This window comes from Narcine bancroftii, chromosome 3 (assembly GCF_036971445.1).
Source record: "Narcine bancroftii isolate sNarBan1 chromosome 3, sNarBan1.hap1, whole genome shotgun sequence".
Taxonomy (NCBI): Eukaryota; Metazoa; Chordata; class Chondrichthyes; order Torpediniformes; family Narcinidae; genus Narcine; species Narcine bancroftii.
This window is the reverse complement of record NC_091471.1, coordinates 289,167,967-289,189,538: the sequence shown is the minus strand read 5'-3', so window position 1 is coordinate 289,189,538 and position 21,572 is coordinate 289,167,967. Positions and strand designations below refer to the sequence as shown.

The following is a 21,572-nucleotide window of genomic DNA, read 5'->3' as shown; positions in this document are numbered from 1 at the left end:
ACCTCCCATCTTCATCCTTTGATCTCCCTAACCCTCCACATTTCCCCCCCCCCCCAACACTCTCCATCACATTGACTCCCACTCTGATCCCTGTTTGGTCTTTACCATCGCCTCTGACGTTACCTTCTCTGAGACAGAATGCTCTGACCTCGGTAGAGACCACCCACGCCACGATGCTGAACCCTTCTTCCATCACCTCCGTTTTCACGCCCACTTTCACGACCTTCACTCTCAACACCCTAACCAAGGGCCCTTCTCCTGCGTTGTCTTGTACTTTCTTTTGGACATCTCATCATGACCAGCTGCCTGCTCTGGATATTTTTATTTTCATTTGCCACAGAGAAATCAACCCTCTCAACATCATCACTCCCTCTTTTATTCCAATTTCACCTCGTCTGAAACCTCTGCACTCCAATGATGAGCTCGTCAACATCATTCAATTTGCACCACAACCTAAAATTCACTTGGTCCATCTCTGGAGAACTCTTTCCTTTCTTGATCTCTCTGTTTCCATCTTTGGAGACAGGCTTTCATCAGACATTTTTGTACAAACCCACTGACTCCCACAATTACCTCTTCTTCACACCGCTGAAAAGATTTTATTCCTTTCTCTCAATTTCTCCATCGTGGTATCTGTTGCCAAGATGAGGTCTTTCTGTCCAGATCATCCGACATTCCTCCTTCTTCCAAGAGCATGGCAACTTGGCCCTCTCCTGCCAGATGTCATTAACCTCAACTTCTCCAGTTTCTGCTCACCTACTCGCTTCTCTTCCTCTTTCTTCTTCATTCCGCCATCATGAAAGTTTCACTCAGACCCTTTTAAAATATTTTTCTTTCACTTTCATTCTATATTCTCATGGATTTGTTATTCATACCAAGGGAAAGAAATTCGGACAATCTATTCATTCCAAACCTTATATAATTTTATAATGTATATATATGTGTGTGTGTGTAGGATCCCATTGAATATAAAATCTGGGCATCAGTGTGCAGATTATTACTACATCAGTGTCACTTGATATCAGTGTTAATAAACCTTTCACCTTTTGATTATGATTAAGTGATGACTGATCAGGTGGCAAGGAGATGAATTGAATTTGTCCTACTTTTGCAGCTTCCTCGATTGTCAGTGGACATGTTGGTACTGTCCTAGAATACCTGGGTTAGAGTTGGGTCAGTCATTCCTTGATATTAGGCAGAGTCAATTGTATATTTTTTGAATATTTTGTTTAAATTTATGTACATGTATTAATATCCAAATACAGAAAATAACAATTATACATTTCAAATCAATTATTCATGCTACATATTACACCCAATGAATCCCACTAACTCCCCCCCCAATAATAATTCCCAAAAAATAAAAAGCAAACAAAAAAAAAGAAAAAGATGAAATAACACAGAAAAGTTAATAAGATGGAAAACAAACCTGGTTACCACCAGTCACACAACTTTGCCTTCTCAATTTCATCATTTATTTATCTCATGAGGTTTAAGGTAAACCCTTTATAAATGAATACCTACAGTATGCAAGTATGGACACTAAATTTTCAAAAAGGTATCATATTTATTCCTTAAATTATATGTAATTTTCTCGAGGCATCCCATCTTTCCATTCCTAAATGGGAATCTGATTTCCATGTCACTGCTATGCATTCTTGAAACTGCTTATGCAATTTTGACAAATTTTTTAAAGAAAAAAATTCAATTTCAATTTTGGTTTTATCACCAAAATACTACCCAATAAGAAAAGCATTGGATCTTGTGGCAATTTAACTGCTGTAACTTGTTCTAGAAATGTTCCTAATTCTATCTAAAATGGCCTCAATTTTGAGGGCAAAAAGGTATCCAAGCTTACTGTCACATGGGAAGTCTCATAAGGGTCCTCCATATCCACTTTATTCCAGTAACCATAGAGCTGCTCACAGTGACATTCTTCCATCCAGAGATAGAGAAGGTAAAATCTTCACTGTGCAACAACTCCAAGGAAAATTCAGAGATCAGCACCAGTCACCATACAATATACATGGCCTTTATAAACCTCACCATAGCCTTTAACCTCATCAATCAGGAAGGTCTATGGAACACCATTCACAAAAATGGCTTCCATTGAAATTCTTCACCATCTTACATTTGCTCCATAAAACATCCAGAACAGGATCTTTCTTTGTGAAGACCCACATCAAATAAAGTTGTATTCTTACTGCAAATTTTACCAATCTTTCTTGCAGCAATGATGGATTTCATCTCCAACAATCTTCTCACAGGACTGGAAATAATCCCGACAGCTAAGGGAAAACTGTGAGGAGGACAACAGCTCTCCAGACAAATTTCACCATTCAATATCCCTTCACAGATTTTGCTGGTATTTACAAGCACTCAGCCAATATCTGAAAGTCATTGCTGACGCTTTAATTCAAGAAGTTGAACTTTGCTCTCAACATTTATGAGATAAATTTCCTCCAACAACCTTCCAATCCTAAAACATTTGTCTGATAAATCTGATTTTAATCTATTTAATTTTCATAACAATCTGCTATATTTCTAATTCCTTTAGAGAACCAACTATTAAAAAGTCAATTATGCATAGTAAATAGTATGAGTCTATTTTGAATAAAAGGGATTTTAGTTAACCCAAAATTCCTCATTCCAATTTTGTTATTTACTTTATTCTATATATTAATCAGATGCTTCAACTGTGATTGTAGACAATAAGTTGGTACATTTTTGCATTCAACTTGGCAGTGTCCATAATTAAACCCTTTTTGGCTTGAAATGGGTAATTTATTAGAATTAATAATTGGAATAAGATTCCCACAGGATCCAATGTTATTTTTACTGCGAAATGTCAAACCTAAATTCAAACTGAATATGTATCAAGTAAAATTTGTTCAAATCGCCTTGGCAATGGCTAGAAAATGTATTGCTATAACTTGGCAGTCAGATGATAATCTGGGAATGGATAGATGGCATGCAGAAGTTCGGAGTTGGATTCCTCTTAAGAAAATTATTTATAATTTAAGAGATAAATATCATACAATTTGTGAACTATGGAGCCCATATCTACAAACTGTTGGTATTAAAATTTAAATGAATCTTGAACATTCCCTTTCTCTTATAGGTCTCTATGAACATTTATATTTTTAAAAGTATCGGAATGTAAAGTTCTCCTGCTGTGATTTTTCTTGTCCCTCTTTTTCTTTTTTTTTGTTTGTAGGGGGAAGGGGGTTGGGAGGATTAATAGGAAGTATTTCTTTATTCTCTTTTTATCTTTTTTTAATAAAATGCCACATGTAATATGTTTTTTAAGTGGTTTTATTTTAAATAAAGTACATATAAAAATAATTAGTCTTGTCTAGGATTTAAAATATTCAATTCCTGTTTGGACCAACTGTCACTACATTTCAAAAGAATAAAACTAAATCCTCAATGTACGAACAATTTTCCATTCAGTTGCCCAGTGATCACTCTGTATGGACCTAAACGATGAGACTTATGCTTAAAGTGTAAGATATTTTTACATGATATATTTGAAATTTTTGTAGTAGAAGATGTAACTTATTAGAAAATTATGTAAATATTTAATCTTTGTGTATAATTTGTTTTGGTATATATTTGTGTGTGAATTCATACTTTTCTGTGAGATCATGATTTTGTGCATTTCTCAAAATAAATGTTTCTATATTATAAAAATAACAGTGGTGTATCCCTGTCTGCAGATATTAATCTCAGTTCCCATTTATATATGAAATCTTCTGGTATCTTTTCTCCTATCTTATCCAAATCTATTTTAATCCATGCTGGTTTCTCTCCCTCTTCAAAATAAAAAGAGAAATCTCATTTGTGTAGCTTTATAATTTTTTTTTTAATTTGGAAGTTGCAGACCTCCTAGTTCATATTTTCATGTTAATTTTTCCAGTGAAACTCTTGATATTTTGCCCTTCCAAAGAAATGTTCTTATATATTTATTTAATTCCTGGAAAAGATTTTGCAGAAGAGATATGGGCAATGTTTGAAAAAGATACTGTGCTCTTGGAAATATGTTCATTTTTATAGGATTAACTCTTCCCCATAACGTTAATGATAACTCCATCCATTTTAAAATAAAATCTTCATCAATTTTCAAAAGTAAAGGGGTATAGTTCAACTTATATATATTATTTAAATTGTTATCTGCTTGTATCCCTAAATATTTTATTCCATTCAACAACCATTTAAATTGGGAATCTCCTTTACACTGAGTATAATCACCTCTTGTAAGGGGCATAATCTCACTTTTGTCCCAATTTATTTTGTATCCAGATGCTATTCCATATTCTTTTAGCCTTAAATATAATTTATGCAATGAATTTTTTGGTTCTGTCAAATAAATTATTACATTATCTACAAAAGAAAATCTTATATTCCTCCCTATCAACTCTAAAACCTTCAAATTTCAAAATCAGACTGAATCAATTCTGCTAATGGTTCTACTGCTAAAATAAGTAAATCTGGAGATAATAGATATCCTTGTCTCCTAGATCTAATTAAATGAAAAGGCATGGACATTTGTTACAACTTTAGCTTTTGGTCCATTATATAAACCTTTAATCCAATTTGAAAATATTGGTCCCAATCCAAATTTATCAAGTACCTTAAATTTAAAAAAAATCCCATTCTAATCTGTCAAATGCTTTTTCGGCATCTAAGGCTACTGCTACACTTCAGTCTCTTCTCTTTTGCACCAAATATATTATACTCAATAATCTAGTCACATTATCTGCTAATTTTCTCTTTTTAATAAAACCAGTCTGGTCCATATTTATTAATTTTGGCAAATATTTTGCCAACCTATTTGCTAATAATTTTGCTTCTATTTTATAATCTGCATTTAACAATGAAATTAGTCTATACAATGCTGGGTTTAAAGGGTCGCTATTTATTTTTGGTATTACTGTTATTATTGCCATATTAAAAGATTCTGGTAAATTAAGTGTTACAACCGCCTGCCCTAATACTTCCATAAATGGAGGAATTAATAAATATTTACACCTTTTATAAAACTCAGGTGGGAAACTATCATCTCCTTGTGACTTATTATTTTGTAATGAGCATAATGCTTCTCTAACCTCCACTAAGGTGAAGGGAAAAGCCAATTCTCTCTGCTCTTCCAAATTTAATTTAAGTAAGTTTATTTGTGACAAAAAGTTAGCAATTTTATTTTCATCATTTAAAGATTCTGATTGATATAATTTGTGTAACATTGTTGAAATTTTCATTAATTTCTTGAGGTTTATAAGTAATTAAATTAGAATAATTTTAGTTTTCCATAATCATTCTTGATACTTGTTCTGTTTTTCACTGCCATGCCAGCAGCACCTTATGTGCCATTTCACCTAATTCATAACACTTCTGTTTAGTTCTCATTATTGCTTTTTCTGTTCTACATCTTTGTAGAGTATTGTACTGAAGCTGTCTTCGTTTATCCTCATGTACTTGTTGCTATGTCCTTTTCTAAATTTGTTATCTCTGTCTCTAATTGTTCTACTTCTTACATATAATCCTTCTTAATTTTAGAAGTACAACATTTTTTGACCTCGTAAATGTGCTTTCATTGTGTCCCATAAATTTAATTTATTTGTAACCAAATTGGAATTGGTCTTAAAAAAATCATTATCAGTCTTTAATTAATTCACAAAAATCTTTTCTTTTTAATAGCATCGAATTGAACCTCTGCCTATCATCTGATTCTTCTCTGTCCAACATTGTTATTGTCAACAACAAATGAGAATGATCAGATAAAATTCTGACTTTTCTTGTTGAATTCTACCTTGAGGTTGTACAGATATTAAAGAAGTTAGTCCTAGAGTAAGAATTATGCCTATTTGAAAAAAGAGTAATTTATTTATCTTAGATGAATTATTCTCCATGCATCTATTAAATTTAAATCAATCATGAACAACAATGTAGCTTTAGTTGCTTTTTGGAGTCAATTGAATTAACTGAAGACAAGTTTCTGCGATGGAAGGGACCTTGGGCAGAAATCAAACTGATCACCCACTCGTCACTTCTGACTGGACATTGTTGTGAATGTTTTAATCTTGTCTTTAGCACTCACATACAAAACCACACCACTGCACAGCAAGAGGATGGGTTTTGAACTTCCTCCAGTCAACTGTTTAATTGTCCACCACCATTCACAACAGGGAAATCTAAGACAAGAGGCCATAGCAGAAGAAAAAGAATGGTTGATGATCTGGGTCCAAAGCAATCTTCAAGACAGAGTGCAGAGAGGAAGACAGGATGCATAGGGTTGCGCAGGGGCCAGATTCGGTTCTTTTAATGCCCGAGGACATTCTGACACAGTGCAATATTCTTGCTAATCTGAACTTGAAATGGTCACAGACACAGATGGTCCCAAAGATGCCTAATTGTGATAGAGGGATATCCAAGCTTACTGTCTCAGGTCAGGTATCATAAGGGTCCACTTTATTCCAGTAACCACAGAGCTGCTCACAGTGATGGTTGTCCATCCAGGGACAGAGAGGGCAAGATCTTCACTGTGCAAAAACTCCAAGGAAAATTCAGAGATCAGCACCAGTCACCATACAATATACATTGCCTTTATAAACCTCACCATAGCCTTTAACCTCATCAATCAGGAAGGTCCATGGAACACCATTCACAAAAATGGCTTCCATTGTAATTCTTCACCATTTTACATTTGCTCCATAAAACATCCACAACAAGATCTTTCTTTGTGAAGACCCATGTCAAATAAAGTTGCATTCTTACTGCAAATTTTACCAATCTTTCTTGGTAAATGCAATGATGCATTTCATCTTCAGCAATCTTCACAGGTGTGGAAATAATCCCGACAGCTAAGAGAAATCTGTTAGGAGGACAACAGCTGTCCAGAACAAATCCAAACAAATCTCAGTATTCAATATCCCTTTGCTGATTTTGCATATTTACACAGTTGGCAGATGCCTGAATGTCATTGTTGATGCTTTCATTCAAGAAAGTATCTCAATATCCATGAGATTAATTTCCTCCATCAACCTTCCAATCCTCAAAACAAGACTTCTTTCTACATCTGTGCAACAACTTGTCAGTGAACACAGCTACCAATGATAAAGTTACCACTGCCTTTGATGAGACAGCACACATTTTGAGTGAAAAGGAAAAGGGTATTGGAAGAGCAGTGCATCAATAATTGGCATAAAGCTTATGATCCACCAGACGGCCATAACCCTTGCTTATGCACATGAGGCTTGAGCAACTAACAGCAGGTATCACAAGGCACATTATTCCCACAAGTACACCAATCTTCCCTGTCTTTATTTAACACGGTCAGCAATGCCAAAAAGTTTTTTTTTTAACCTATGTATTTAAATGCATCTGCAGTTCAACAGTATGTTCTCATAGGCTTCTTCCTTTAATACACATGAACTTCAAATCCAGTATCCTGCACATTCTGGTCAGAATTGAAAAAATATATTTCTTGTCTGGAATTACATATCTCTCCTAATGGATTTGCTCCCCTTTCAGTGCAACCTTCCAGTGCTCATTCCCCTACAAACTGGCTACAACCTCTCCTCATGGCCCAGTGAGACTTCCCATGAGTTCATCAAAAACATACTCAAACCTTCAAATCCCATTTCATTCCCTGAACTCCCTGAAGATTCCACTGATCATCCTTGGACTAAGGATGATATACAGCAGTGAATTAACCTACCCAACCACGTCTTGGAATACAGGAGGAAAATGGAGCAGCTGAAGGAAATTCACAGTCATAGGGAAAACGTGTAATGTCCGCGCCCACGGCACCGTGGGTCACAATTGATCCTTGGTCACAGTAACCGTGAGCCAGCAGTTCCATCAGCTGTTGAAACTACACCACCCAGGAGCTCAACACCTTTCTACCTCGGTCATTAATACTGATATTCCAAGAGCATTGCCCCAGATGCTGCGATTCCAGGAAACCTGGGAATGTGGTTGTCACTGGCAAGGCTGACATTTGGTTCCTGGAGGAGATGGGTGAGGGTGGTCTATTGGTAGTTGCAGACAGTTCAGGGCATGTTGTGAGAATGGAAATATAGACAAACTGGGTAGGGATGGGAGAGGTCCTTCCAAACAGAGAGAATGAATCTTCCAGTGTTTCCTGGGCCCTACGTGAAACCAGATTTCATCCTCACATTTTGACTAAATTGAAATCCTTCAATTATCAGGGTATGTTTGAGCCCAGAGTCTGAACTGTTCAAATGGGAAGCCTTCAATGCACCACCTTATTATCACTGGAGGTGTGAGGGGCATCTCTGGGTGAGGGATGGAGAGCGGTATTCAGCGGAATCAGGGAAATGCAGGGAGAAAGTGGGAAATTTCAGACAATGAACCACCTGCCCCTTGTTTCTCCACATCTGTCGGATGTTGACCGTGTCACCGCCTCCAGCGGACGGCAACTGACGGCGAATGGGAGGGTTTCAGGTCCTTCCTCTGGTTGGTCAGTGTGACTTGCTCCGATTTGCATGGATTTCCTTCCCGGTGCCAATGTCTCTATAAGTGGGTTCCATCCGCAGCGTCGCCACAGTCTGTCCCAGACACAGCGGTGAAGGGAGGCAGGAAGGTGACGGGCAGCAACGATGCGGACGCTGTGTTTTCTCTGGTCTCTGGCGCTGTGGCTGGGCTGTAAGTACAGGCGGCAACTCTGCCCCGCCAGTGGTTTCTGATGTGGGCTCTCGGGCTCGCAGTCAAGGGTCACTGATTAATGTGGAATTGCTGCTCTTTTTCAGCTGGAGACTCGCAGACTCTGTATCAACCTCCGAGCGTGTCCGTGAATGCGGGATCCAGCGCCACGCTGGAATGTAACATCGGGACCAAGGACAGCTATTATTTGAGCTTCTACAAACAGACTCCGGGAACACATCTGCAGTGGATCCTCTATCACTATTACTCCTATGGTACCCCGAGCTACGGACCCGGATTCAACAGCAACCGTTTCACAGCGAATGGCAACAGCGAGGGCACCGTTTACCGGTTGATCATCAACCAGGTGGAGGTGAATGACGCCGCCGTCTATTACTGCGGGAAGTGGTTTTCGACGAGCAATACTTTTGTGTTCGGCCCAGGGACCAAACTCTTCGTTACAGGTAAGTGTCCGGCAACATCCTCCTGCCATGACCGACGGCTCTACTCCAGACCCAGGTCAATGAATCAGTTCTAGGTTGTCACCTCCTGAAAATGTTGATTTACAAACGGATCCTATTCCGTGTCCAGCGCCAGTTCGACTCCATGGGGTTTGGTGAATTGTCACCGACATTTAATGACAACTTTTCGTGGACAGTTGAGATTTTCTAATAACCCTTAAATGGACCCGTTCTGCTAATTAATGCTCTTTCTGGGGTCCTTTTGTCCTATCCCTGAGAAGTCATTCATATTGTCGAACAGTGCGGCACCAAAACAGGCGCCAAATGAAACAGAATCTGCACTCGATCCGTGTCGTCCCTCCATTCCTGGCCTTTTGTGTCTCTCTGAACCCCCCGCCCCCTTTAGCATTCGCGATGTATCTGTTTCTCACCATCCCGGGCCCCGCGTTCCAGACACCTGCCACCCTGTAAATATAAACTTGCCCAGTACAACTCCTCAAATAGCCACCCCTCACTTTAAATAGATATCCTCTTATTTTACCCAGGGAAAGAGATCCCATTAACCAACCTCCCTGTACCTCTCCGTTTTATCTCGCAAGCAGAAGAGAGCAAAAGAAAGGCAACTTTGTCCCATCTCTCGTCGCTCAGAATTTCTAATTCAGGCTGGATCTTGGGAAATATTTTCTGCCCCCTCTTCCAACACACCCACATCCTGCCTGTGCGAGGAAAATTGCACACAGTCCTCCCCAAAGCGGGAAACATGACTTCCCCACACCTCTCGACCGATGAAGGCAGCCTGCCACATGTCCTCGCCGCCACCCGATCCACCTGCAGGGCCACTTTCAGCCAACTGTGAATTGCACCCTCACATCCTTCTGGACATCCTCGCGGTTAAAAGCCCCGTCATTGACTGTATACGTTTGACCCTCCAATGTGCCAAATCTCCCAGCTGTTTGGATTAAACTGGATCTGCCATTTCTCCGCCCGCATCTGTAACTCGTGCGTCCTGTTCCATCATTGAGTTGAACTCTCAGCAACTCGGAATCTACCCATCATCCTCAATCCTCCCTCTATCGTTATAGAGAGGCACACTGCAGGTTTGAATGAGTTCCCGTGGATTCTTTCCCCTTAGTTTGTCGGCTTTCCTGCTGGTTCGGTTCAAGTGTGTGCACGCGGTGACGCTTTTCTAAAGTGTCCGAAAGACCATGTCGATTGAAGACTGGCCACGGTCAGCAACACAGATGAAGGATGCGCTTTCAGTTGTTGCGCTGGGTCCCTCCAGCGGAACCTCCCTCAGACTTGCAGCGAATCTCCAGTCGTCGCAGTGACGATGGGAGTCTGCTGCAGGTTCCCACCCAATAAAAATGTCTCTCCTTGCCCTGTATTTCTCTTCTCCTGCCATCTATTCCATTGGGATCTCCTTCTTTCGTCCACTCAGCGATTCACGTCGCTGCACCATTTGAGGCCGTAGGTCGGGCTGTGGGGAGAATCCCGCATCCTCTGGTCCCACAGTGAGTGCGACTTGAATCCCGAGACGTGATCACATGGCGACCGTGAAGCTCAGGACCGCGCATCTGGCGTCGTCGCCCACCGGGCAGGTCGGGGGGAGGGAGGGGGAGAGGGGTTGATTCGCGCTCTCACCTTGGGTGGCTCAGTGGGGGCACTAGTGAAGGGTGGGGCGAGCGAAGGGCCGCTTCCGACCACTGGTTGATGCTCTGAAGTTGGTTAATGGTTCTCTTCCGTCACTGACCAGAGGTGCTGAGGCCACGTGAAGCGACCCTGAGGAAGTCTCCTGCTGTTTATGTGAGACAGGTCGGGATGGGCCCTGGGAGGTGGCAGCGCAGTGACCCAGAGGGTTGTTTTGTGAACCAGGGAGTCGCTAAAAGAATCAGAAAACAAAACGTTCAATGATAACTTGCAAACGGACTCGTCCATGGACCCTTCCCGGCCCATCGGTGAGACCCTGGGCCCCACTCTAGGAAGCTGGAACCTTTCACTCGCGCTTGTGCCAAATTCTAAAATTAGCCGAGTTCTTCCGTGACCTGAAATGTTTCTCTTGTTCCCATTTCAGCGGAGAATCTCCCCGAACCTTCAGTGAAACTGCTCGGGCCGTCATCTGTGTGACCTTCCTGTTCTCATTCCTCAACAAACTGGCTGAAACCTTTCCTCATGCAGCAGTGAGATTTCCTGTGAGGGTTCTGGCCCAAGCTCTGTTGAGGTACTGGCCTGGGCTGACTGCATCTCTCCCTGATCTGGTACTCATCCCCAACTGATCTAACCCCTTGCATCAAACAAATATAAGTTTGCATGATCTTCCCTTTAACTAAACCCTCTGAAGTGAAGCAGGGAAGTAATCCAGGGATTACCATGGCAGTGTTCAAGGCATTTCACGATAAACACATTAAGTAGGGAATAACATGATATGTATCTTGTAATGCAGCAGAATTTGAGTTTAATTTGTGGATCCTGTATGCTACATGTATCATGTCCAGAAGGGCCCGTTCCTGTGTTGCACCATGTTCTATGTTTTCTGTACCATCACTGATCTTCCATTTTAACCTCCTCGCTACCTTCATGAATTTTGGGAGTTTGGAAATATGCAGTTCAAAAACAAGCCCTTTGGCCCACTGGGTTCATCAAGAACATACTTACACAAACCCTCATTAAATCTCATTTCATTTTCACCTCATTCCTTCAACTTCCTGCACATCCCACTGATCATCCTTGGACTGGGAATAACTTGGAGCAGTGAATCCTAGGATGTGGGAGCAAACTGGAACAGCTGAAGGAAATGCACACAGTCACAGGGAGAATTTGTAAACTCAGTGCAAACATCCCTGTGTTTTAAGGTTTGATCCTGGGTCACTGTAACTGTGAGCAAGTGTCTATCATTTGTGTCACTGCACCACCTTGTTACCTTTCTACCTATGTGGTTGATACTGATATTCCAAGAGCATTACCCCAGATGCTGCTATGCTAGGCAAACAGAGAATATGGCTGTCACTGGCAAGGAAATGGGTGAGGTCATTCTATTGGTGATTGTAAATCACTCCTAGTACAGAAGGTTAGGGCATGGGGTGGGAATGGAAACACTGGGTAAAGATGGGAGGTTTCCCCATGCAATGGGAGAATAACATCTTCCAATGTTTCCCGTAGTTCCACGATTCACACGATGAGACCAGATTTCATCCTCACATTTCGATTGAATTGAACTCTTCAAAGAAGCTCTGTCAGCTCCGTGGTTGGAGCACGGTCTTGTAAATCAGGGGTTGTGAATTCGTTCCTCGCTGGGGCCACATTTTTATGAGGGGCGCTGGATAAAGTAGCAACTCTCTGTCTTCTTGACAGAAGACAAAGTTAAAGAATTTCATGTGTGTTACATTCTAAATGTAGTATGATGTGACAATAATGGAACTTGTTCCTTTAATCTTTATAATTGTGTTTGATCTCAATGTTTGAATTATTCATGTGGGAAGGGTCATTGGTCATGGTCACAGACTGGGTAAAGATGGACGTTTCACCCCCAAACGGTTAATGAATACCCGAGAGATTGCCACAACCCCACAAGTCACTCTTACTGAAATCATATTTCATCTCCCTCTTCAGACTGAATTACAATCTTCCACTCACAGTATCAGTATGGGTTTGCACCAAGTATCTGAACTATTCACATAGGAAGCCGGCAATGCCCCACCTTATTATCACTGGAGGTGTGAGGGGCATCTCTGGGTGAGGGATGGAGAGCGGTATTCAGCGGAATCAGGGAAATGCAGGGAGAAAGTGGGAAATTTCAGACAATGAACCTTGTTTCCCCACATCTGTCGGACGTTGACCGTGTCACCGCCTCCAGCGGACGGCAACTGACGGCGAATGGGAGGGTTTCAGGTCCTTCCTCTGGTTGGTCAGTGTGACTTGCTCCGATTTGCATGGATTTCCTTCCCGGTGCCAATGTCTCTATAAGTGGGTTCCATCCGCAGCGTCGCCACAGTCTGTCCCAGACACAGCGGTGAAGGGAGGCAGGAAGGTGACGGGCAGCAACGATGCGGACGCTGTGTTTTCTCTGGTCTCTGGCGCTGTGGCTGGGCTGTAAGTACAGGCGGCAACTCTGCCCCGCCAGCGGTTTCTGATGTGGGCTCTCGGGCTCGCAGTCAAGGGTCACTGATTAATGTGGAATTGCTGCTCTTTTTCAGCTGGAGACTCGCAGATTCTGTCTCAACCTCTGTCTCGCGTGTCCGTGAATGCGGGATCCAGCGCCACGCTGGAATGTAACATCGGGACGATGCAGTTGGCGAATGGCAACAGCGCGGCCACCGTTTACCGGTTGCTCATCAACCAGGTGGAGGTGAAGGACGCCGCCGTCTATCACTGCGGGAAGTGGGTTCATCGAGCAATACTTGGTGTCACAGCCAGAGGCGGTCAAACAGAAACTGGGAGCTGCAGCACCATCCACTTCACATCTTTGTCCCGGGAGAAAACATTTTAATATTTCACTTCTCGTTAATTAACTTCCGTTTGACCTTTTATGCAGTATTTTCCAATTCCAATCATTTCAGATTTGGGAAAATTCCCAACCCCGCCGTTCATTGCCGGCTCTTGCTGCCGGTTAATTCCAAGCAGGCGAAGGGGCTGTGAGTTCACCCCTCCCTGCCCCACCCCAGCTGGGACACGCGGGATGTGTGTAGTCTGGTTTCCTGCTGCTCCTGGAGCGTCTGACCGCGTCTTTCTGCCTGATTCAGGGCCCTGCGTAACCGCACGGACTGAAGGCTGGAACCTCGCACCGTGTGGGTGTTCGGCCCAGGGACCAAGCTCCTCGTTCCAGGTCAGTGTCTGGCAACATCCTCCTGCCGTGACCGACGGCTCTACTACAGACACCTGACAATGAATCATTTCCAGGTTGTTGCCTTCTGAAAATGTTGATTGACAAACGAATCCTATTCCGTGTCCAGCGCCAGTTCTACTCCAGGGTTTTCGGGGAATTGTCACCCACATTTATTGACAATTTTTCATTCAAATGTGATTTTTGATTCACCTTAAATGAGCCCGTAATGTTAAATTGTGATATTTATCGGGCCCTTTTGCGTTGTCCTTGAGATGGGCTCATCAATATTGTGTTTCAGACGCTAACGATTCATCTTTCCATCGAATACAGAACGGCGTGGCACTAAATTCGACCTTTCGGCCCACGACGTCTGCACGGAACGAGATGAGATTTCAAATGAATGTACATGATGGAAGCCGTTCCTCCTTTCCTTTCAATTTGTGTCTTGAACCCACTCTTAAACATTTGTCTGATAGCTGCTTCTCCACGATCCCAGACACGCACTGCTCTATAAAAGTCAACTCGCCCAGCGCGTCTCCTTCAAAATCCCCCCTTCACTTTAAACTCGTGTCCTCTTCCCTTTCACTTTTTTATTAATCCAGAGGATGAGACCTCATCTTCCAAACGACCTGTACCACTCCTAAATTACCCCGTCAATCTCTCAAGCAGAAGAGAAAAGAAACCTCTCCCATCCCTCGTAGATTAAACCTCGAATTCAGGCAGCATCTTGGATCCATGCTGATGTGACCCGTCCTTCAGTGGACACATTTGATCTCTCAATGTGCAAAATCTCACACGTGTTTGGATCCATCTCCATCTGCCTCGCGCTTGTGCCAAATTCTAAAATTAGCCGAGTTCTTCCGTGACCTGAAATGTTTCTCTTGTTCCCATTTCAGCTGAGAATCTCCCCGAACCTTCATTGAAACTGCTCGGGCCGTCTTCCGAGGAGATCTCCGCTCAAGGAGCGGGCACCTTGGTTTGCCTGGTCAGTAAACTGTCGCTGGGCTTCCCCGCCGTCAGCTGGACCGTGGACTGGAGTCCGGCGAGGACGGGGGTGGAAACCAGCCCGGCGATGCGGAACAAGGACAACACCTTCAGTCTCAGCAGCTACCTGAAGGTGCCCGGCACAGACTGGAGCAGAGGCAAGGTGTACTCCTGCACGGTTCAACAAGGAGCTGCCTCGGCAACGTCCGCTACAGTCGCACATTCCAGCTGCTGAACAGAGCGCGGCCTCGGGCGCCTTCGCTCCCTGATGAACGGGAGATCACTGCCTTTTATCTTTCAGCCGCTCCCCGCTCTGCGCGCTCGCTCTTCACTGTATTCTCTGCTTCTGTTTCACCTCCTGTGGTTTACACTGTGTGAGATGAGTATTTGTTCCCGAAGTTGCTCCCCTCGAGGGGCTGCACGGGATGAAAGTGACCAGCCACTTGGTTCAATGAGACATTCCAGTTCCAATGATGTTTTCTGGCACTAATTGACATAATTTTTTTTTTAATTTTTTATTTTTCACACCATAAATCACATTAGCCATGATATACACTATTTCTTTTTCACACATATACAGTGACTTTTTCTCTCCCCCCCCCCTCCCTCCTCCCAAGCCACCCCCCACCCCCCCCCCCCCCTCATCCATTTTAGGTATACAATCTAGGTTGCATTAAGCCAGTCAGACAATGTTGTCATTCAACAAAAATACACCAGAAATTCTACTGAGTCCATTCTTTTCTTTCCTTCTCCTTCCATCAACTTAGGTAATGTTTGTCCCCGGTAGGTTTTCGCTATTGTATTTAATGTAAGGCTCCCATACTTGTTCGAATATTTCAATATTATTTCTTAACCTATATGTTATTTTTTCTAATGGAATACATTTATTCATTTAAATTTAGTAGTTCATGCATGATTTTACCATCAGTCTCAGACTGAGCGACCCTAACGGCGACAAACTCCCAATAAAGAGGCGCAGTGCAGGGATGGTTTCCTTGTGTGGTTCTCGTCACTTGGCGCGATCGGGGACAAGGGGGTGGGTTGATGGGAAGATTTTCACGATCAAAATAGAAGGGCCAACACTTGGGCTTGGGAAGAATAATAAAGGAACCAAACTCAACAGTTGGCGGAAGTGATGGAGAAGATGCTGGAGTCAATTCTAAAAGATGAAACAGACACATTGGGATAGAAGTAGCGGGATCGGTCCGAGTCAGTATGGATTTAGGAAGGGGAAATCGGACTTGACTAACCTTCTGGAATTTTTGGAGGATGTAACTGTGGGAAAATGGACAAGTGGGTGTAGTGTATCTGGACTTTCAGAAGACTTTGTTAAGGCCCCACATAGGAGATTAGTGGACAAAATTAGAGCACATTTTATTGGGGGCAGGGTACTGACATGGATAGAAGATTGATTGGCAGACAGGAAAGAAAGAGAGGGGATTAACGAGTCCCTTTCAGAATGGCAGGCAGTGATGGGTAGGGTACCGCAAGGCTCGGTGCTAATAACGCAGCTATTTACAATGTACATTAATGATTTTGATGAAGAGATTAAAAGTAACATTTTAACAAATTTGCAGATGACTCAAAGCTGGGTGGCAGTGTGAAATGTGAGGAGGATGTAATGAGAATGCAGGGTGACTTGGACATGTTGGGTGAGTGGGCAGGTGCAGTTGAATGCAGATAAGTGTGAGGTTATCCACTTGGGTGGCAAGAACAGGAAGGCAGATTACTATCTGAATGGTGTCAATTTCAGAAAAGAGGAAGTACAAAGAGATCGAGGTGTCCTTGTTCATTATTCGCTGAAAGTGAGCAGGCAGGTACAGCAGGCAATGAAGAAAGCTAATGGCATGTTGGCGTTCATAACAGGCGGACTTGAGTAGAGGAGCAAAGAGGTTCTTCTGCAGTTGTGTAGGGCCCTGATGAGACTACACTAGAAGTATTGTGTGCAGTTTTGATATCCAAATTTAAGAAAGACATTCTTGCTATTGAGGGAGTGCAGTGTAGGTTCACAAGGTTAATCCTCAGCATGGTGAGACTGTCATATGTTGAAAGATTGGAGGACTGGGCTCAGATACACTGGAAGTTAGAAGGATGAGAGGGTATCTGATTGGAACGTAGAAGATTATTAAGCGATTGGATATGTTCTCATTGTTGGGAGAATCCAAAACCAGAGGCCACAGTTTAAAAATAAGGGGTAGGCTATTTACAACAGAGTTGAGGAAAAGAGTCGTAGATCTATGGAATGCTCTGCCTCAGAAAGTAGTGGAGGCCAATGCTCTGGATGCTTTCCAGAAACAGTTAGAGCGCTTAAAGATAGTGGAGTCAATGGATATGGGGGAGAAGGGAGAATGGGGGTCCTGATTGTGGATGATCAGTCATATTCACAGTGAATGGCAATGCTGACTTGAAGGGCCGAATCCCCTTCTCCGGCACCTATTGTCTAAATATTCAGGCAGTATTGGGGGTGAGAAGAAATTTGGAGTTTACAGGCCAATGATGTTTCATCAGAACTGACCATTTCGGACACACACTGGAAGAGAAAGTTATCTTACATTGTTAAATTCCAGCTTAAGTCCTGATGGATGGAGCACGTGCAGTCAGGAGGTGAGGTGTTGTTCCTCAACCTGCCTTTTGGTGTTTGCTGGAGTCGACAGATAGAGGTCGGAGAGTGAGGTGGAAGGAATGGGTAGAGTGAGCATGTTGCTGGGAGCTGCACTTGGAGGGTATTTTGATGCTGCATCCTTGGGTGTGTGCTGATGACCTGTTACATGTGGCTTAGATTTTCATCTGTGCATGGTCTACTCTTTTCATTGCAGCTTGGGTGGCTCCCTCATCTTCTCCTCCTCCACCACTCACTTAATTGTTTCCTGGACTGGTCCTTCCCCTTGTTCCCTTTGTAGGGGATCTTCCCAACCACTACTGCTACTTGACCTCATCATTGCCCCAATCCGTGATTCAAAGACCACCATCACTGCCATTCCTCACTTGTCCTTCATTGGTTGGGGTGGAGGCACCGAACAATGAAATCTGGCGTATCAAATACTGATGAGTGGGAGGGAAAGATTTCAATTCAAATAATGGAGTGGGAGGGACAGGGAGAGAGAACTATAAATTGCTCAGGGAAGAACAGGAAGCAAGGAAGTACCAACAGAGGCTTTCGTCTGAATGCCCAACTCCCAATAGAAGCTCTCCTTTCCCCCTCCTTTCCATTCTATTTCCAATTCCATTGTTCCTTTGCCAGTTTCTCCCAATTGCCCACAATCCCTCTTTGCCCCTTCTGTGCCCATTTATCTCCCTCCCATGCTTTCCTCTCACTTCTCCCTCTACCTCTTCCCCTCGTCGCTTTCCCCTCCTTTGTAAATAAAATAATTTACTCCAAAACTGCGTTCAGAGTCCTTGCTTTTGAGACCCATCAAATGTTTTCTCACTCATAATGTGTATTCAGCATCTTTCTGATCAAATGAATATCTTCAAGGTTTTTAGTCACTCTGCAAAATTTGCCATCCTTGCCCTTTAAATGACTTCAGTCTCACAAGTTTGCTGCTCTTGGTTCTATTTGTACTTTAGGCATTCTTATTGGCAATCTACACATTATGGTATTGAAAGTAGAATTAAAATATAAATAATATGTATATATATGGATAAATATTATAAATAACCTTCTAGCCTTCTGGACATCCACGTCTGCACGAGATGTGCTGAGCTGTAGCATCTTGGGGACTTGTTACGGAACTGGAGCTACAGCTTGATGACCTCAGTCTGGTCAGGGAGAGTGAGGCCGTCATGGATAGGACCAATAGCCAGGTGGTCTCACCGGGGCCATGGCAGGAGGATCAATGGGTTACAGTTAGGAGAGGGAAAGGGAAGAGACAGGTACAAGTAAGGGCCCCTGTGCCTGTAGCCCTCCTCCTTGAGTACTGTTGGGTGGGACAGTCAGCCATGGGAAGGCATCAGTGGGTGTACCTCTGGCACAAGGTCAGCCTCAGTAGCCCAGAAGGGTAGGGAAAGGAAGAGGAGGGAAATAGTTATAGGGGATTCTGTGGATCTGATAGTTTGCTTCCCTGGTGACAGGGTCTGGGATGTAACTTCTCATGTCCATTTCATCCTAAGGGGGGATGGTAATGAGCCAGAGGTCATGGTACATGTTGGTACCAACAGCATAGGTTGGAAGAGTAGTCCTAAAAAATGAATATAGGGAGTTATGGAGGGAGCTAAACAGGACCGAAAAGGGGGTAAGCTCTGGATTACTGCCTGTATCACGTGATAGTGAGGGCAAGAATGGTATCAGGTGGAGGATGAATGCATGGCTGAAGGGTTGGAGTAAGGGGCAGGGATTCAATTTCTTGGATCACTGGGTCCTATTTTCAGGGAAGTAGGACCTGTACCGAACAGATCGGTGGCATCCAAATCCCAGAGGAATCAGGTTTCTGGTGGCAGCATTTACTAAGCTACAATGGGGGCTTTAAACTAGTATAGTTGGGGGAAGGGGACCATATAAAGGTGAACAGCACAGAGAAGGTTTGTCTGCAAATTTAGGCGGCTTGTCGATAAATTTGGTGGGTGGGGTGAAAAGACAGGTGAAAGAGAAGGAATCGGTGCATAGAGTTGTCCGTAAAGATGGGAACAAGTGGAAGGTAAGTTGTGGGAAATCATTGAAATGCATTTACTTAAATGCTAGGTGTGTTGTAAGTAAGGTGAATGAGCTAAAGGTGTGGATAGACACTTGGTAGTATGACGTGGTGGTGATTAGTGAGATGTGGTTGCATGAGGGTTATGACTTGCAGCTAAATATTCTGGGATTTCACTGCTTTAGGTATGATAGAATTGGAAGGGTCAGGTGGGGGTTGTGCTATTGCTTGTCAGGGAAAATATTACAGCAGTGCTGATGTGAGATAGAGTGGAGGGCTTGTCAAGGGGGGCAATGTGGTGGAATTAAAAAATTGAAAAGGAGAGGTTACAGTTATAGGGGTGTTTAATAGACCACCTAGTGAGGAGCAAGAAATTGAGCTTCAAATGTGTAAGGAAGTAGCTGAGATTTGTAATAAACACAGGAATGTGTTAGTGGGGGATTTTAATTTTTCTGATATAAATTGGGCAACACTTTCTGTGAAGGTGCTGGATGGATTAGAATTTGTAAAATGTGTGCAGGATAGTTTTTGGCAGCAATACGTTGAGGTACCTACTAGAGAAGGGGCAGTTTTGGATCTACTGTTGGGGAATGAGATAGGGCAGGTGACTGAGGTGTGTGTTGGGGAGCACTTTGGATCCAGTGATCATAGTACCATTAGTTTCAATATAATTATGGAATGGGATAGGTCTGGTCTGAAGATTAAGGTTTTTGAGTGGGGGAAAGCCAGATTTGATGAAATGAGAAAGGATTTGCAAGGAGTGGTTTGGACTGATTTGTTTTAGGAAGGAGGTAGAGGAGAATTGGAGGGCATTTAAAGTTGAGGTTTTGAGGGTGCAAAATTTTTATGTTCCTGTCAGGATAAAAGGCAGGGGCAAAGTTCGAGAGAGCCATGTTTTTCAAGGGAGATTAGAAAATTGGTCCGAAATAAAAGGCTTACATTAAATACAGGAACAAGGTATGGACAAGATGCTTCGAAAATACATGGATTGTGAAAAGAAGCTGAAGAAAAAAAATTAGGAAAGCGTAAAGAAGGAACGAGGTGGCTATAGCGAACAGGGTGAAAGTAAATCTGAAGGGCTTTTACAAATATGAAAATAGCAAAAGGAGAGTGAAAGATAATATTGGTCCCTAGAGAATCAGAGCAGACAAATGTGTGCGGAGCTGAATGAGATGGGGGAGATATTGAATCAGTTCTTCTCTTCGGTATTCACTAGGGAAAAGGATATGGAATCGTGTAGGTTAAGAGAAGCAAAAGGGGTGATTATGGAAAATGTAGGGATTAGAAAAGAGGGGGTAATGGAACTTTCGAGGCATATAAAGGTGGATAAGACTCTGGGTCCCAACAGGATTTTCCCCAGGACCTTGAGGGAAGTCGGAGGAAAGAGCAGAGGCTCTGACAGTGATTTTTCAACAATGACTAGAGAGGTACATGGCATGGTGCCACAGGATTGGTGTGTCGCAAATGTGTTTAAAAATGGCTCCAGGTATAGGCCCAGCAATTATAGGCCAGTAAGTTTGATGTCGGTGGTTTGTGGAAAGTATTCTTAGAGACTATATACATAAGTATCTTGAGGCACAGGGACTGATCAGGGACACCCAACATGGGATTGTGCAGGCAAGGTCATGTTTGACAAATCTTGTTGAATTTTTTGAGGAGCTGACTCGAAGGTTGATAAGGGAAGAGCAGTCGATGTTGCCTCTATGGATTTCAGTAAGGTATTAATGTTGAGATAGTCAGATGGGTTCAACGGTGGCTAGAAGGTATATGCCAGACAGTCATGGTGGTTAACTGTCTGTCAGGATGGAGTCCAGTGACGGGCAGTGTGCCTCAGGGATTGGTTTTGTTCCCTTGTTGTTTGTCATTTACATTAATGATTTGGATTTTGGAGTGGTAAATTGTTAGTAAATATGTGGACAAAATAAAAATAAGGGGACATGGATAGTGAAGATGGTTTTCAGGGTCTGCAGAAGGATATGGACTGCTTAGAAGAGTGGACTGAAAGGTGCTGGAGAG

General features: G+C 42.9%; 1 protein-coding gene across 1 annotated transcript; it reads left to right on the top strand.

Moving 5' to 3' along the window:
* The first annotated feature begins 8,540 nt into the window (after positions 1 to 8,540).
* On the top strand, positions 8,541 to 15,410 carry LOC138758928 (immunoglobulin lambda-1 light chain-like). Its single transcript, XM_069928546.1, has 3 exons — positions 8,541 to 8,667; positions 8,772 to 9,128; positions 14,841 to 15,410. The coding sequence occupies exons 1-3, from the start codon at positions 8,622 to 8,624 to the stop codon at positions 15,161 to 15,163; spliced, it is 726 nt and encodes a 241-aa protein (XP_069784647.1). The 5' UTR covers positions 8,541 to 8,621; the 3' UTR covers positions 15,164 to 15,410.
* The last annotated feature ends 6,162 nt before the right edge of the window (positions 15,411 to 21,572 follow it).